A 19,747-nucleotide genomic window follows, 5' to 3' on the forward strand; every position below is an offset into this window, starting at 1 on the left:
CACAATTGAGTTTCGATTTCAACAAACCACCATTATAGCGATCACTGATTGGGTTTCATCAGCTCATTTACATTATAGAGGACACGCCCACAAAACTGCACATTTTTGCTCACACCTACAAAGTTGCAATTTTAACATGCTATAATAAATTATCTATATGATATTTTGAGCTAAAACTTCGCATACGTACTCTGGGGACACCAAAGATTCATTTTACATCTTAACAAAGTCTTGTGAAATGTCCCCTTTAATAAATGCTGATGTGCTAAATGAATTTTTTTTTATTTTATACACTTGTATCTGTTTGAATCAACACCACAGTTTGTACTCTTATCAAATTAAATTTGCATTGGCAGATCACATCAACACACAAGGGACGACCAACACTGACTTTCACATCTTAGAGATACAGGAGAGAGACAACATTTAGCACATTTAACGTTCACAGCCAAAGGCTCCGTGTTTTTACAGCTTTACATTTATTTCTGTCTGGCTGCAGGTATAGTTGCAAAACTCACAGCCGTCTTATAAATACACTCGCATGACTGATATATTTAGCACTGTCTGAATGCATTACAGTTCAATACACTCTAGAAGAATGCTGGGTTATATTCAACCCAGTGTTGGGTCAAAAAGGGACGAGCCCAGCCTCTTGGGTTGTAATTTAAAATAGGCTGGGTTGTTTTAACCCATTGTTGGGTCAAATATAAACATTTTCTGGGTTAATTTAACCGAACGGCTGGGCTTGTCCCTTTTTGACCCAACACTGGTTTAAAAGTAGCACTGCATTGGCCAGAGCAGACGTCCATGTGACCCAATACTGGATTTAAAGTAGATGTGCACTTGATAACTGCTGGAAACAAATGGAATGAGATCACAGGAACGCAAACCATTAATAATTCTGATAATGAGCAGCTAATATTAGACAGTATTGATCTTCTGCCATCATCGAAAGGTCACAAAATCTTGCAAGTCATATAGATTTATGAAACAATGGCCGTAAATTGTATTATACTTATAAGTCAAAACAAAAGAACGAGTCACTGTAAAAAGAAATATCTTAGACATATGCTAATGGTTACAATGCAGACCTCCATCCTTCCTCTCTTCTTCATAAGACCTTTAATGGAAACTAAACTACAAAAATAGGCATCTTGGCATCAGAGCCATAGCACATTAACAAATGTCAGATAATATTTCGACATCAAAATCTCAGTACCCACTTACACTGTTGGTCAAAAACGGTCCCTGGCTGTCACTTGGGCAGTACCATTTAAAAAGGTCCTTATATGTACCATTGGAGGTACTAATATGAATTCTTTTGGAGAAAATGTTTACTTTTGAAAGGGTAGAGTGACAGCTAGGGAACATACTTCTGACAGTGTACTTGGTCTAAACTGATCAGTGCGAACTACACTGGTACCCAGAAGTTAGGCCTTCATAATAGGGGTCATTTTCATATATATATATATGCAAATGTTTTAAAGGTACAGTAACAAAAACAGCCTGTTAATTGTCTAATTAAATGTAGAATTAATTTAGGCACTTAAAAACATTAACAAACACTTAGGGCCCTATTTTAACGATCTAAGCGCATTGTCTAAAGCACACAGCGCAATGCTAAATGGGTGTGTCCGAATCCACTTTTGCTAATTTAACGACGGAAAAAATGGTTTGTGCGCCGAGCGCATGGTCGAAAAGGGTCGGTCCTTTTTTTTAATGAGTTATGGGAGTATTTTGGGCGTAACGTACAATAAACCAATGAGAGTCTCGGCTCTCATCCCCTTTAAAAGCCAGTTGCTGTCGCTATGTCTAATCCCTATGTCTAATCCCTATTTAGATGACGAACTTTGTAAACTGAAAAACTAAGCGGAGGAAGAAGATCCCCAGTTTAAGATTGATGTTTGATCATTGTGTTGTTTTTCACCTGTATTGAAATAGTTATTTTTTTATTAAGACCTTTAAAACCCGTTTTCTTTTAGTTATGGAAGTAAAAAAGCAGGCTTTTAATTGCTTTAAATGTATGGCTATCCAATATCATCAAAAGTATGTAAGAAAAGGTTTGTACTCTAAAAATACTTTATTTGTAACAAACAGGAGAAAAAGAATTTACAAACGGCTGTCCGCACGTTTCAGCACTTGGACAGCGTCAGTTTTATGAAGCATTACTTAAAAATGTTTCTCATCCAACCATATCTACAGAGTCATCATATACAATAAATCCATGGAAAAAGCATTACAAAAACATTTAAAAACAGATGCATTTGTTTAAAGCAAAGCATTTATTTACTTACCAGGCTACAGGTGAAGCAGCTCTTTGCGCCTTCTAACATCTCATAATTGGTCTTCATTTATGTCCAAGAGACTCCATAATAATCTTTTACATTCAATTCTTTAATCTTTCATATTTAAGCGTTTTTGTGCTGCTGCGCATTCATGTATGTGATAAGCAAACCCGCTTTGTCGTCCCGTTTATAGGCGCATATTACTAATGCGCTCTTTAAATAACAAAAAACATACGGTATTACTCCATTGACTTTAGACTTTAGAGCAGGTTTTTGTTGGTCAATGGCGTTGTCTTTTTTAGTTGCCTCAAAAAAAGCTAAACGTGAAAGTGATAATTGCGCAGGGTGTAAACTAGCAAAAGACACTTGCGTCACGCATTGCGCTGCATTGCGCCGCATTGTGCCGGGTGAAAGACAGAGCCCTTAAGCTTAAAGGATTACTCCACTTTCTTTTCCACAATACATCAACATTTTGAAATGACATGGGATGGGGGTGAGTAAATTATCAGGGTTTTTTTTGTAAAGAAAGTAGAGTAATCCTCTAAGAACCAATAAAAGCTACAAAAATGTACAGTGTAAAAATGAATGCTATACAGCACTTCTGTCCTCTCACTGTGACATTAAAAAACACCCAGTGGAGTATACAGGCCGTCAGATCACTGGGGAACTCAAGGCTGATCTGCCATCTGTTGTGCAGGAATGAGAAGAACGGGCATTAAATACTGTCAGTGCCAACAGCACAGATTGCACCTTTCTACCCATCCACCTGTTTACCACCTATCATCTCTACCTCCTTTCCATCACCACTCACTTGTCCTCCACTTATGATGTTCGTCTTTGTCTAAATGTTAAGTTCACATCCAACCACCATTTCTGTTTCTCACTTTATATCAAAACAGGTTGTGAAGATAATTAAACAAGCACAATCCAAATCTAACCTATCTGACTATTAAATTGAAACTTAATGTTTTATTATGTATATAGTTTAGTCTGATTAATATATATATATATTAATATCTGTGGTGGCCGGTGACTTTTCCGAAGGGGCGCGAATTCCAAATATGTGTTCATGTGTGTTGCTCGTCTTGTCAAAATATGTGTTCGGTGCGTCATGTGAACCATGTGCATCATGCGTCTTGTCAAAATAAGTGCCGCTGCACACGCATCAATAGGGTTTATGATAAAAGAAACGCTCACGTTCACAAAATACTCACAAGACACCAACTTAACACTAAACTCTGATTACACATTAGATTAAGCGAGTATCTGGCAAACGTTAGCGTAAACCCCTTCAAAGCGTCTGCAGCAGGCCCCTATTTTGACATCACGCGTGATACACATAACTTTACATGACGCGCTGAACACATACAACATTTTAAAATGACAAGCCACACACATGACGGGCTACATACATGTTGTGACGAGCTTCGCATCATGCACCCTCGAAAAATAATTCACCGGTCGCCACTGATTACTGTATTAGTAATAATTAATATACAGTAAATAAACAGCGGCGGCTCGTGACTGCTTATCCGAGGGGCGCTAATTCAAAATATGTGTTCGGAGTTTCATGTGTGTTGCTCGTGTTTTCAAAATATGTGTTTGTTGCGTCATGTGAACCATGTGCATCACATGTTTTGTCAAAATAAGTGCCTGCTGCACACGCGTCAATAGGCCTACATGTTGTGACGAACTTCGCATCGAGTGCCCTCGAAAAAAGAAGTCAGCGGCCGCAACTGCGTATATGTTTTGAAATTGATCTGACTTTTCTCAAATTACACGCAACATATCCAACATTGTCAAACCACATTAAAGTTAATTAACTTGTACTCAGAGCATCAGATCATGATGATCTCTAAACAATGGCAGGTCTAAGAAGATAAACCAAATATTTTAGTGGGCCAGTCGCCCTGGGAAAAATATAATACTAGTGATTTATTCAAGCATATTAGAATGCCTTGAACACAATTACGGTAACTTCACGACACATGACAGATTGCCAAGTGTGTCCCTGTGCATGTGTGAAATCAATATCCAGCACTTGTCATTTTATGGACGTCTTATTTTATGCTTTTCTGCAGCACGCCGGGCCCCCCGTGTGACCGTAGAGACTCCGGGGTATCGTGAAACCATGACCAAGTGCAGGTGTGATGGATGAGGAAGATAGAGAACATTTCTGAGAATGAAAATCTCCTGATGCTGCATATATACTCAAGAGAGTAAAGGGAAGATGTAAAAGAGCCCTTGAATTCAGGTTTCCTTCCAACCTGTTCCCCAGTGGCCCCATGCACACCCACATACGTGAACTTTCTCATTAATCATAATTAAATCAGGAACACACAGCACTGCTTGGGTTCACCTTTCCAACATCTCCATGGATATGTGAACAATTACTCTTTTCCATTCCCTGTATTCTCTTGTATCTATCACAGCTCTTTTGCTGCAGTGAAAACTGAACAAAGAAAGACATAAACATCTTGGATGACATGGAGGTGAGTAAATATGGGGATTTTTTATGAAAGTGGAGTAATCCACTTAAGGTGAATAAATTATAGGGTAATTTTCAATTTTTGGGTAGCCTGACGTTGTCATACTCAATTCTAGTCAGAATTTGAGTCTGATACCGCTCCATTGAGCTATAATTATGAGGCGTGTCTCAACCGAAAAATGCCTCTGCACTCAATTCGATAGACCTACGACCAATCAGAGCAACGGGGTGTGAGACGTATGTTGAAATGACGTATTTGCAGCTTGACCGAACTGCTAGTTATTTCGCTACGACACACACTACAAGTCTGAGTTTGCGAACGTACATCAACACCTACTATGTTTACAACATTTCATTTATATCACATTAAGTCATACAGTAAGACTATCTCTTACCATTTGTACATTAGTTGAACTTCATCCACGACGATACCCATTACGTTTGCTTGTTATATCCATCTCGTCGTGCACACCGAGTTGCATCGCCGTGATACCCATTTTAGTTGCTTCTTTAACTTGATCTTTCATAAGTGCGACAACTTTTGTCGAATCCCGTAGGACGGCAAAAACATCAACAAATGCCTTGCTCGCGTTTCTCTGTTCCTCTTTTAAAATCAATGCTCTGTCGATATCTTTTAGAACAGACTCAATGTCAGAGTCCACACATCTGATTTCTACCGCGGCAGCCATTTCGTTGTAAACAACAGATTCAACACACGCGCTCTTTGGTGACGTGGTTGATTTACGTTACTGATCATCTGTCCATCATCATATAAAGCCCGCCCTGACAATTTGATTGGTTCGACCAGCTTTGGGTCGAGCATAGTAGCAACTCAACGGTGAAACTCCAGACCGATCTTCCCGTTCCTCAAAATGTTGTGGGCGGGGCTAAGATCGGCTGGCACCCAGGCTAATTTTTGGGTGCACTATTCCTTTAATTCTCTATTAAAGGAAAACACCACCATTTTTAAATATTTTACTATGTTCTTACATCCAACTTAGACAAATGAATACATCCCTATCTTTTTTCAATGCGTGCACTTAATCTTTGTAAAGCACGTTGTGAATGTGTTAGCATTTAGCCTAGCCCCATTCATTCCTTAGGATCCAAACAGGGATGAATTTAGAAGCCACCAAACACTTCCATGTTTTCCCTTTTTAAAGACTGTTACATGAGTAGTTACACGAGTAAGTATGATGGCACAAAATAAAACGTGATTTCGAAGTTGAGCCTGAGGTCGAAGTGCTGCAAACTAAGTGCTCTTCCGCCATTTATATCTGCTTAATAAATCGCCATGTTTTATTTTGTGCCACCATACTTACTCGTGTAACTGCTCATGTAACAGTCTTTAAATAGGAAAAACATGGAAGTGTTTGGTGGCTTCTGAATTCATCCCCGTTTGGATCCTAAGGAATGAATGGGGCTAGGCTAAATGCTAACACATTCATGACGCGCTGTACAAAGATTAAATGCACGCAATGAAAAAAGATAGGTATGTATTAATTTGTCTAAGTTGAGGTAAGAACATAGTAAAATATAAAAAAACGGTGGTGTTTTCCTTTAAGTCAAAATCTCTCTCTCTATCTCTCCAAGCAACCCCATCCAAGCAAAAAGACATGGACATAAACACATTTTAAAGAGTTTATATAAAAACATATTCCAAAGAGGAAACTGCGCCTCATCATGCCTTTAAAAGGCCCTGTGATGCAAACATGGCAGAAGTCGTAAGTGCCTTATGGGTGTGGGGATCACATTCCTCCTCTAGAGAAAGGGATGTGGTTTCAGAAAAGCCCTCCTTAAGGAGATTTTATAAGGGATAAGACAAAGTCCACATGGAATGTCAGGACTCTGTGTGTGGCATCCGAACTGTTTTTATAACAAAGTCCTGCATCCAGGGTAATTGTCACTATCTGAGTTCCTCTCCAACACAAGCTTAACAGCTTCCTGTGAACAAAACACCATCACCTCAGGCACAGAAAGACAGCTAGAGAGAAACAGAAAACAGAACGTAGCCAAAGTAAACAGCAGAGAAGTCACAAAAGACTTACTGAGATAAAGATACAGACAAGAACAGAAACAGCAAGGAAGAGATGAAGAACCCAAACATAGGAAGGTTCATCCAAAACGGATTACGGTACATTTCAAGCTATATATTTGATCGTGTGTTCGAACCCATCAACTTTGCACTGCGATCGCAATGCTCTACCATTTAAGTTACAGGAAAATGTTTAGGCATAACATTATTATTGTTGAGAGACGCACCTTGATGCATTAGACGTCCTATAATGATTAAATAAAAAATAAATGCTTCCTTCAAAGTCAAACCCATGATCTGTAATTGTAAGTATATTTAGTCACCATACAGAAGTCTCTTTGTTTCTTTATAACAGTTCAATGGGGGGACACATTTCAGAGACATCGCTGTCATCTAAAATGGGATTTTTTAAATTAAATCAAAGAGCGATCATCCACTTAATAAATGCACATCATGTTAACTTACCAAATATGGCCAACTTAACATTCTTCAATTTATCTAACTTTATTTTCAGCTAATAAATAAATAAGATTTAGTTTGATATGCAAAAGGATACATGTTGTCTTATAAGCATCTTATACAGTCTTGTTCAAAATAATAGCAGTACAATGTGAATAACCAGAATAATCTAGGTTTTTAGTATATTTTTTATTGCTACGTGGCAAACAAGTAACCAGTAGGTTCAGTAGATTCTCAGAAAACCCAGCATTCATGATATGCACGCTCTTAAGGCTGTGCAATTGGGCAATTAGTTGAATTAGTTGAAAGGGGAGTGTTCAAAAAAATAGCAGTGTGGCATTCAATCACTGAGGTCATCAATTTTGTGAAGAAACAGGTGTGAATCAGGTGGCCCCTATTTAAGGATGAAGCCAACACTTGTTGAACATGCATTTGAAAGCTGAGGAAAATGGGTCGTTCAAGACATTGTTCAGAAGAACAGCGTACTTTGATTAAAAAGTTGATTGGAGAGGGGAAAACCTATAAAGAGTTGCAAAAAATGATAGGCTGTTCAGCTAAAATGATCTCCAATGCCTTAAAATGGAGAGCAAAACCAGAGAGACGTGGAAGAAAACGGAAGACAACCATCAAAATGGATAGAAGAATAACCAGAATGGCAAAGGCTCAGCCAATGATCACCTCCAGGATGATCAAAGACAGTCTGGAGTTACCTGTAAGTACTGTGACAGTTAGAAGACGTCTGTGTGAAGCTAATCTATTTTCAAGAATCCCCCACAAAGTCCCTCTGTTAAAAAAAAGGCATGTGCAGAAGAGGTTACAATTTGCCAAAGAACACATCAACTGGCCTAAAGAGAAATGGAGGAACATTTTGTGGACTGATGAGAGTAAAATTGTTCTTTTTGGGTCCAAGGGCCACAGGCAGTTTGTGAGACGACCCCCAAACTCTGAATTCAAGCCACAGTACACAGTGAAGACAGTGAAGCATGGAGCATGATATGGGCATGTTTCTCCTACTATGGTGTTGGGCCTATTTATCGCATACCAGGGATCATGGATTAGTTTGCATATGTTAAAATACTTGAAGAGGTCATGTTGCCCTATGCTGAAGAGGACATGCCCTTGAAATGGTTGTTTCAACAAGACAATGACCCAAAACACACTAGTAAACGGGCAAAGTCTTGGTTCCAAACCAACAAAATGAATGTTATGGAGTGGCCAGCCCAATCTCCAGACCTTAATCCAATTGAGAACTTGTGGGGTGATATCAAAAATGCTGTTTCTGAAGCAAAACCAAGAAATGTGAATGAATTGTTAAAGAATCATGGAGTGGAATAACAGCTGAGAGGTGCCACAAGTTGGTTGACTCCATGCCACACAGATGTCAAGCAGTTTTAAAAAACTGTGGTCATACAACTAAATATTAGTTTAGTGATTCACAGGATTGCTAAATCCCAGAAAAAAAAATGTTTGTACAAAATAGTTTTGAGTTTGTACAGTCAAAGGTAGACACTGCTATTTTTTTGAACACACCCCTTTCAACTAATTGCCCAATTGCACAGCCTTAAGAGCGTGCATATCATGAATGCTGGGTCTTGTTTGTTTTCTGAGAATCTACTGAACCTACTGGTAACTTGTTTGCCACGTAGCAATAAAAAATATACTAAAAACCTTGATTATTCTGGTTAGTCACATTGTACTGCTATTATTTTGAACAAGACTGTATATAGAAGGTAAAGCATCTGACAGTAGCTGTGTTTCCGTTAAAGATTTGTGCAAAACGTTAGTGTTATTTTCTAAATATACTTCTGCGAAATGACTGCGTTTCCATTAACCAATATCATGCGACTAAAACTTAATTTTGTTGTCTCACGATAAGTAATTCCAAAAACTATGGCGACGGTTGTGTTCGACTTCATGTCGGACCGCGCAGACCGTCAAGCAGATGAAGTCAAAATACAGCAAGAGCGACTCGAAGGCATACAAAGCAGTCGACTACTAATTGCTCTTGCACTATTTTGATGTCATGCGCTTGATGGTTCTTGAACACACCTCCAAACATACGTGCCATATTTAAAGAATGATCATGTGACTTTAATGCATGCCTGGTGACTGTAAATGCGAAAAAGCTGTTTTACGATATATTGCTTTTTCAAACTGCCATAAAATCCACCTCACCCCAGCGTAAAAACTTTTTGCGTTACATGGAAGTTTATGTGAATTTGCCGTGTTTTCCATTTAGCACTACATTTTAATTTGCACAATTTGAAGGGTAATGTAAACACAGCTACTGTCTGATAAGTCATAAAAGACCTAGTCCACACGTACACAGGTTCTTTTTATTTTTGAGTTTTTACCTTCTTCGTTAAAACAAATCTCCGTGTCCACACAAACACACTAAAACTCTGTATGATGCGCTGTCAATAGCATGCCAAACCGTAAAGCCACGTTGGCCAATCCGAAGCTATTGCAGAGAAAAACTCTGGTTTTGCTGGCTACATGCAGGCCCGGATTAACAAAGTGTAGTGCCATAGGGTGACCACATTTGAAGTGCCCCCCCAAAAAAAAATATTTTTAAAGTCTAGTAATTCAGGGTTCCAGAACAACGTTTTTGTTATTAGGAGCACTGTAACCCCTGACTGAAAATTTTTGGATTTTTAGGAAATGTTAGAAAATTTAGCGCAATTATTCACATTTTTCCCAAAATAACTGCATTACTGAAATATACTAAATAGTCTTAATGCAGTTGCTGCACATGTTATTATGCACAATTGACGCAGGGCTGCGTAGAGCCACCAGTAGATTCATCTGAGCGCGTGGTGACATAAAAAGATTGGCGCGTCGTGCAAATGAGCGGTAAAAACCTGATCGCGTATTCTCTATCTTTGTCACGGGTGCCCCACACATGTGTGAGTGCTTAAAAAAAGCCTGCTCTGTTCACGCTGTGTCAAAAACTCAATTTGGTCGCATTCTGGAGCCCTTGGTGCCCCCCATTGCCTGGTGTCCCATGGCACTCGCCAAATCCCCTCTATGGATAATCCGGCCCTGGCTACACGACAACGCTGCAACTGGAGTTTCTGAAAATCTTTACCCTGGCAGGAGTTTTTATATAAGTTTGGTTTCAATTACCTGATACTGCAGTTGTTTGTGCACAAAGGGGCAAACCGCATAGAAATAGGTACGGTTTTGAAAATACCTGTGTGTACGTGTGGACATGGCCTAAGACTCCTGTGGAGATCTCTCTGAGGCAATCTAATAAACCTGCTGTGCCTTAATTTAGTTCGATTTACTAAAAGACCCTTGAGTGCCTGAATTCACTTCAGACTGACAACATAAGCCAAGGTTTAAGAGTAAATTATCCCTCATAAAACACAATCTCTCATTTGGACCTCGTTCGGATGTTTGTTCAAATACGATGTTTGCTTTGGTTGATAACAAAGCTGTCATTTCTGAATCTTACTCAAAATAATTAGATTTCGTGTGGACTAAGCGTTATTCACCTGCGTGATGGATGAAACTGTTTAGTCTCTAAAGAAAAAAAGGAGATCTCATCATGTTAAATAAAGAGGAAAACAAAATTACCTTGCCTTGCAAGATTCTCCGCAAACACAGTAGGCTTTTATTAAGACAAATCAATCAAATAGAATTCCCTTAAAATGCACTCTTTTATTCCCCCAACCGCATGCTTATCCTCTATATAACTAAGGGCTGGGACGATAAATCGTGCGATTCTGCTTGCAATGCTTCTCAATGAATTACAGTGAAATGCCACTATATCCAAAAACCAGAGGGCGCTCTCGTGCAGAAACTCAATAAGCACCGTAGAAGAAGTACTATTTACACACACATACCATTTACATATTTATTTCGCTGTTCATCAAACCTTTAGGGTGACCATACGTGTCATTTTTTTTCGACCAGGATTTCGGGTGCATCCTCTGAAAGTCGCATTTGTCAACCGCATACGTCATCAAGGTTTATTATTCCAGGTTCTGTTACATGGTAAAAATGAAATTTGTATGTCTTAAGAGATAAATATTAATTTTATTAAGTTTTTAACCGAAATGTGAGAACCTCAGTGACGTATGCGGTCGACAAATGCAACATCTGGAGGACGCACACGAAATCCTGGCCAGGACGTGTCCGTGAAAAATGGCACGTATGGTCACCCTAACCGCATACGTCATCGAGTTTTAATATTTCAGGTTCTATTTCAAAAAAGTTATGTTTCAAGGTAAGAATGAAACTACAGTGATTGTATGTCTTAAGATAAATAAATGTAAATTTTATAATGTATTTAACTGAAATGTGAGAACCTCGATGACGTATGCGGTTGATAAATGCAGCTTCCGGAGGATGTACCCAACATCCTGGCCAGGACGCGTCCGGCCAAATTGGCACGTATGGCCACCCTAGCTGTGCATAATATTGCCTTTGTGGTTCAGATTTGATATCAGACAGGCATTATTAGTATGAATCACGATTAATCGTCCCAGCCCTAATTAAACTGTTGATGACTCCAATATGGGGGCTGACTTGAGGAATCGACTCTTACGTGACTCCCCACCACTCTGAGAGTCCCCGTACCCCATTCAGTCTATATAAAATGTAATTGCTTCCACCTTGATGCATTACCAATGCACATTAGATCCAAAGGGTTTCCCAAAGGACTGTATCACCAGATTACAACATTAACCACGATGTGTAAACGCAGGTCCCTTAAGGGACAGAAATCCACCAACCGTGAATAAAAACACTCAGACATTTCACGTAAACTTAAGGACACGCTTTGATGTCTATTGCCTAACGGCACATTTACAGTAGTAACATAAGAGAAAACGAGCTTTATACGTGACTGACATGAAAAACAACACATTATAACATAAGAGGGAAAATACAACTTACGATTGATCTCAATTAAATTTTGTGTTAGCATGTCCAAAGCTAATCTAATAACACGTGAGTAATAAGCATAAACACTGCCCCTACCTGGTAAGGATAAAGCGTTACACCATTGGCCCTCGACGGGTTGCCGGCCGTCCACGTGCCCTCCACGTACTGGTGTGCTTGGAGGGCAGTCGAGCTCAACGAAGTCCCGTTGCTGTTGTTGGGGCTGCTAGGTGGGTGAGACGGTTGTGAAGCCGTCGACTTTCCAGCATGGCCAGGAGAGTTGTTCTTCTTCTCCACCCCGCTGCTCACCCCCAGGCTGTTGGGCTTAGACCCGTGTTTGGGGTGCACTGGATGGTGTGGGCTATTGCTTGCACTGGTGGTGGTTTTTGTTGTAGAGCTGGAGGCTGAAATGTTAGCAAGGGTGGAGGAAGCAGATGAATGGTAACCAGAAGGCAGGTAGGCCCAATCCGGTGGTGGCGTGGGACCCTGGAGGACACTGCGGGAACCTACGAGGGAGGCCGGGGATGGAGGCGAGCCAGGAGACACATCGCACTGATCAAGACTCAGGACCATGTGGACGGCTTCTTGTTTTAGCTGACTCAAGTGTGTGGCGCAGATATCGCAGCGGCCGTCACGCTCGTTCCAGGCCTTGCGCGTGCTGTTGGGCACCTGCAGCTTATCGTGGATCAGCAAGGAGAACGAGGGATCCTGTGCAAAGAGAGATACCAGACCCATTTATTTCTTTGTAATATACTTAATTATACTTAATACATGTAGTAGTCTGAAGTAGCAGTATAGTTTTATTATATGCATGTCCCATTTATTTATTTAGCATTTATTTCCACAACTTTTATATGTCATGCAAACACAGCAAAGAACTTGTAACAGTGCATGTCTTTCTCATAGGCATGATCGGCTCATAAATAGCATTTTGTTGGATCAAACCAGCAACCTTCTGGTTAACAGTCCTCAATCTTACCCACTACACCATTAGATGGTTATTTTGATATAGCTTCATGATATGCAGCATTAAAATATCATACATATTTATATAATGCACATTTCTGTAGAGCCACTTCGAAACAATGCGCATTGTGAAAGTGCTACACAAATAAATGTGAATTGAAGAACTGAACTGTTTTTATTTTAACGCAATGTCTTTCATCTCTTCATTAACATAAAACTGCCAATTATCTGGGTTTAGTACATCATCACACCATCTGCTTCAGGCTTCCGTAAAAATGTAGATCATAATTACGTTTTGGCACAAGCTCCCATGCGATGGTAAAAATGTTGGTTGGACAACCAGAAGTAAATAAATGTAATCTTTCATTCTGGTGCATCCCATCTGCGAATTCCTTTTCATTTAAGACATGGGATTTACAGTACACAACTATTTTAAGTTTCCAGGATTCAGCATTTCTTCTTTTCGTTCCAGGCGTTTGGTCCAAATTAAACACCATTCAGGCTAATACTTCTATATTTTCCCCTGAGACATAACAGAAGTCATCATGAAAAATGAATAGAATGTTTTTAATATGATTTAATTAAGTAAAAAACCCTGAAAACAACTTGACCTTTCTAGCAGGTAGATACTGTAATGATGCGGTTATAAATAAGTTTTCCACTGGTTTCTCTTCAATAAATACCTTTAGCATTTTAGTGGATTAAAGGGATAGTTCACCCAAAAATTTAAACAATGTCATTAATGACTCATCCAAGCTACGGTAGCCGCCACCGGACAAACATGTCATCGTTGGAGACAACTTAGTAAAACAGTTTGTCTGTTAAGGGCTTAGCATGTAGAAACATGGCTGCACAAAATGGCGGCTTCCATGTAAGGGGACCCTCTGTGTATGTAGATAAAACGTCTCATTCTAAGCCAATAAACACATAACGGTTCATTATGAAAGGTCTTTATACACCCCTGATAATTTAGTTTTGTATATTATTTTGCATTTCTGTCAAGAGATCCTTCTAAAAATTACACTCTGCACCTTTAAGGGCATTTCATAGGGTACATGGCAAGCGGTGGAATCGCCATGCGGTTACATATAGTGGAAGCGTTTTGAGCAGCATTTAGTGCAAATACTTTTACTTTCTACGGCACATACCATAAAGAGTCGTGTAATGGGCAGGATTTTGGGTGCGGACCGCCCACGTTTTGCCGCTTTCCGCATGTCTCCTATTGAAAATGAACTAGACACTCGCAACTGCCACGACTGTGTGAAATGCCCATTAGTGTTGCATTAAACATATATGACAGTACATCCCATGTCTGAAATTAGGCAGTAACCATACAATCCATCTGCTTTGCTCTTGGTACCGTGTCCTTACCGCACCTTTACCCCACTGTTGGGTTTGCGCACCCCCTCGGCTCTCCCTGGAGGCTCACGGCATCGATCCAGCTAATCAAAACCCGTGCACGATCACAGTCACTGAAGGAGAGAGACTCAAGGTCTGTTCTGATTAAAACCACACATTCCTGCTGTCAGTGTAAATCTAGAGGCTGACTCTCGTCTTACACAAGATGCTTTGTGTACCATCCACTCCACCACGGTCAGCGTCCCATCTGCCCCGTGCATTGCATGCAGTGACCTTTAAGATTGACACGGTTAAGTCCACTCTCATAGAATAAACTACAGGTAGTACTGTACCATAAATGTCCAGACCTAAGATTATTATCTCTGACCAGGTTCTCGTGTGTACTTCTGGTCCATGTCCAAAAGATGGAAATTCAATCTTGCACAACACACATAATGACAAAATCTAACCAGAATGCACATCTGCCTCATTATGGATGCATTCTGCGTGTTGTTTTGCAAAGATGTGTCCTGAACTAACCTTAACTGGTTAAGCAATTCTTGAGATGAGCACCATGGAAAAAGGGTACATGAATCAAATGTGTTTAAAGGCTGAACTTCAAGCCGACGCGTGTAATTTCTGGGCCACTAGCGTCACCAAATGTAGAAATAATGATTTTTTTCCTCCCCTCGGCTCCAACTGATTGCAGAACAGATAATTCTTCACTAAATTTAACCTTTTGGTTATTGCAATATTGCTGGTCAGGATGTTCAAACATACAGGACAATGTTTAGATAGTTTCTAATATTTCCTCTTTTATAAATGCATTAAATACGGTCTGTTTTTAATATCAGAGTCACCACTCCTTGTCCTTTGCTTTCACAGTTCATTTAATCGAGTGAATGACACAAATTTAGTTTGAAAGAGGTCTATCATTACTACTCTGTCAATGACAAGATCGTTTTGTCTGTCATCTGTAATATCTTTGCCCAGCGTCAATAAAAAACGCATTTGTAAAAATGACATGCACTTTACTTCACTTTGGACGTGTCTAGGAGCTGCACGACGTATATTTGTCTGCAGTGAAATATTGGTATAAATATTTGCAGAAGTCAGACAGATGGGATCTGGAAAATGTCTCCCAAAAATACAAACTGACCTCCACTTCCCAGACCAACAGGAAATAATCATTCACATACACTGAATCTTCTGTTGCTACGCTGTCTGTCTCAATGTGTTTATCAGACAAGACAATCAAGTTTTAGATTTGTCTGAGCTGTCTCAAAGATTTACATTACAAAAACCCGGTCTGAGATGACTGGAAACTCTGAAAGTTCAGATGTTTCGACTCAAGAAGACTGCGGCAGTCGAAACCTGCATTACTTTAATTCATGCAAAGCCACTGCAGATATTTCGCCTGTCAGGGTGGAGACCCAAAAACCCAAATCCTAAGCTGTGCCACTTCAAGACTTCACCAAAAATAACTAGCAGAACTATCACTTTAACTCGAAATAGAAAGCTCAAATCCTCGTTTAATGAAAAACAAGTTTTTGTGACAAACCAAAAAACATTCATGTGCAATGTGTCACATTTACAAATTTAAACCAGTAATGATAACCAAAAAATAAGCAGATGTTTTGCTCAGCACCCCAAACCATTGCAATAAATGCATTTAAGTTCAAACTGAGCAAAACTTTTGCTTATAAAACGTACACGTACAATATTTTAACATTTACCTGCCACCTGATGTGCGTAACAGTCAAGTGATATACTTTAACCTCCCAGAAACACCTCACTAGTAAATTTCTTTTTAGTTAGAAAAAAATCTTAACCAGCAGCCAAATATTTATGGTATAATGCAAAAGCCACCTCCATAAAAAATTAGATAATGATATTAACCGAATGCTTTTGGCGCATATTCCCTACTTAATTCCGGCCTGAGACCTTTCAGAAATATGCTTTGTTGGCAGAATCTGTTAAGCACCATGTCAATTTTCAGCAAAATCCTCTAGGTGCATGAAAGACGAACTGATTGACAGCAGCACACCTATGTCAAGGAGCATGAGTTTGTTTTACCCAGGTAAATGAGGTTTACTGAATAGGATATTGACCGAATGTTTGATCCTTTAACCTTTACTCAGAGGGACATAAGAGTGACTGGAGACTTTTTAGCAGAATTATTTTTTTCTAATTTTTGCAAATGCACTTTGAGGGTTTTGCAGCGAAAGACAGTCAAATTTATTAGCCTAAATACCAACAAAATGACATTTCATTGCCATTAAAGTGAAATTACTCAACGTAATAAAAAAATGATAAAAAATTGCTAATTTACAAGAAAACATGTCAGTCGCACTTAGAGGGTTTTGCAGCGAAAGACAGTCAAATTAATTAAATTCCAACAAAATGATATTTATGAAAAATAAGGCATTTCAATTACTGAACGAATAACCTTTTCATTGCCATTAAAGTGAAATTACTCAACCTAAAAATAAGAGCCTGATAAAAATGTTAATTTACAAGAAAACATGTCAGGCACTTAGAGGGTTTTGCAGCAAAAGACAGTCACATTTATTAAATACCAACAAAATGACATTTATGAAAAATAAGGCATTTTAATTACCGAACTAATAACCTTTTCATTTCCATTAAAATGAAATCACTCAACCTAAAAATAAGAGCCTGATAAAAAATGCTAATTTACAAGAAAACAAGTCAGGCGCACTTAGAGGGTTTTGCAGCAAAAGACAGTCAAATTGATTAAAAACCAACAAAATGATATTTGTAAAAATAAGGCATTTCAATAATCGGACTAATAACCTTTTGATTGCCATTAAAGTGAAATTTCTCAACCTAAAAATAAGAGCCTAATAAAAATGCTAATTTACAAGAAAACATGTTAGGCGCACTTATGGGGCATACACACCAAACGCGAGTTCAATGATTTGCGTGAGTAAATTACATACAAAGTCAATGCAAAGACGCATTCAGACGCTTCCTCGTGTGGGGCAATACGAATGACGCATTATGGGTGGCGTATTTGCCGCAAAATCACGTGTTATTCGCCTCAAACGCGTCTTCACCCGAGTTGAAAATATTCAACTCAAGCGAAAAATTTGCATGACACAAAGTTAAATCCCATGAGTAATGTTGAGCGAGTAACGCGATGCCCCGAGTTTGGTGTGTACGTAGCATTAGAGGGTTTGGCAGCGAAAGACAGTAAAATTTACTAAATTCCAACAAAATGACATTTGTGAAAAATAAGGCATTTTAAGTACCGAACTAATAACCTTTTGATTGCCATTAAAGTGAAATTACTCAACCTAAAAATAAGAGCATGATAAAAATGCTAATTTACAAGAAAACATGTCAGGCGCACTTAGAGGGTTTTGCAGCGAAAGACAATCAAATTTATTAATTACCAAATAAAAATAAATTTGTGAAAATAAGGCATTTCAATTACTGAACTAATAACCTTTTGATTGCCATTAAAGTGAAATTATTTAACCTAAAAATAAGAGCCTGATAAAAATGCTAATTTACAAGAAAACGTCAGACGCACTTAGAGGGTTTTGCATCTGAGCTATTTATATATATTTTTTTCTCTATGATGTTCTCATGTGAACATAAAATGTAGTGTAAAGTATCTGGCATCTTTATTAGGAGCAGAAACATCTCCCTACATCGAGTATTTATGTTCACTCTTAAGCCAAAGGCTTTTTGAGACCTCCGTGTCAGCAGTCAGATTTAGACAGGTTTGAATCTACATTAAAACAAACAATTGAATCTTCTTTACTGGAACCACACTTGAGTTTTGTGCTATAAAATTATTCACAGACCCCCGAAGCAAAACACCCACTCTGAGTTGAACTTAACTGTAATAGTGAGGCTGTGTTTCACATTTCTACATCTTTAAATGGTTTGGTAATAAAAAGTGGCTGTTAAAGCTGCTATAAGCAATCTTGCTATACTCATCTCTTAAACCACACAGCCTCTTTTATCAGAGCATGTAAAGTGATTGACAGGTAGAAACACACCTCCATACGTTCTGATTGGTCGACACGGACCATACTAAGATTATTGTTAAATCAGGGGATGTCGAAGAGTCGGTTGTAATTTCCCAAGACATCTATTTCACTGATATCTGTCAGATAGCAGGGATGTTTTATGTGTGGTATACGCTCTTAAAAGTAAAAGGATTTTTATTGCAATGCCATATAAGAACCATTTTGGTTCCCCAAAGAACATTTCAGTAAAAGGGTTTTAAAACAACCATTTCTCTTACTCTGTTACAGTCTAAAAAATTGCTTTCTGCTACAAAGAAAGACTCTTTGTGTAATGGAAAAGCTGTTACCAGTTCTGCATGGAGCTGCACCCTGACAGAAAAAAACATTTCAAGCCAAAATCCGCTATTCATTACAGGGAATGATCCTAATCTTTTCAATTTATGTAAACCTATGCATCACAATTGTAGCTAAGGATCCTTTAAAGCTAAGCAATTGATACTCAGTCTTTCCTCAATATTCTTTATTACATTTCCTCCAGTCATTTTTCCTTCACGCACCCTCACACACACAAGTACATCTGTAGATATAAATGCGATCTCTCCGAAGCAATTCAAGATGTAATATATTTCCTTGAAACCTGCAGAATTGGGTTTTCCAGATTCCCCCACCTTCTCCTATATAGAGCATCTGTACTGGCTGTGTTGTCTAAGGAGATTAATGCTTGGGTTTTACATTCTGCGTGGCTGCGTCTGCCCATCTGAAACCTTTGGATTTGTCTTGTACTGGAGTCCAGACAGAACTGATGAATGTTTGGCAGTGGACGTGTTGTGTGGGTTGAAAGCACTTTTAATAGAAAGAGATGAGAACTCTGGACTAATAACACAGATCAGAGTGGAAATATACAGTCACAATTTATTGAACCTTGCGAGCTTAGCGGTAATGTTTTCTCTGGAGGAATGATGTTTTTAGCAGACGTCAGTAAGTCAATTGACTGGCATGTTATTTATTTGGCTTTCTGAAGAACAGAATATGTAACGCCACATCCATTAGCCTCGACTCGTACACCCGAAATGTGTCGTGTTGCCTGCTCCAATGTGTTTACGGTTATGAAAAGCCTCCTACATCAAACACATTCTTAAGTGCAGCACCTATGGTCCAATTCACGATTTTTTTTTAACCATAAACCACGCGAACACATTGTATTATACCAAATACACAAAATCAAGTCGTTTTTTAGCAATGAAGTAGATGCACTTCAAAGATTTTGAGTAGTTGTGGGCAAAGA

At 38.9% G+C, this 19,747-nt stretch overlaps 1 protein-coding gene across 2 annotated transcripts in view; it reads right to left on the minus strand.

Annotated features, from left to right (window-relative positions):
* kif26ba (kinesin family member 26Ba) overlaps positions 1-19,747 on the minus strand; it is a 122,635-nt gene that overhangs the window by 78,852 nt on the left and 24,036 nt on the right. For both annotated transcript variants that reach the window (XM_065253599.2, XM_065253594.2), the window contains exon 3: positions 12,254-12,862. In XM_065253599.2, the coding sequence (XP_065109671.1) occupies positions 12,254-12,862 (609 nt within the window). The remainder of the gene's footprint in view (positions 1-12,253; positions 12,863-19,747) is intronic.

The sequence above is a fragment of the Paramisgurnus dabryanus genome, chromosome 17 (assembly GCF_030506205.2).
Source record: "Paramisgurnus dabryanus chromosome 17, PD_genome_1.1, whole genome shotgun sequence".
NCBI lineage: Eukaryota > Metazoa > Chordata > Actinopteri > Cypriniformes > Cobitidae > Paramisgurnus > Paramisgurnus dabryanus.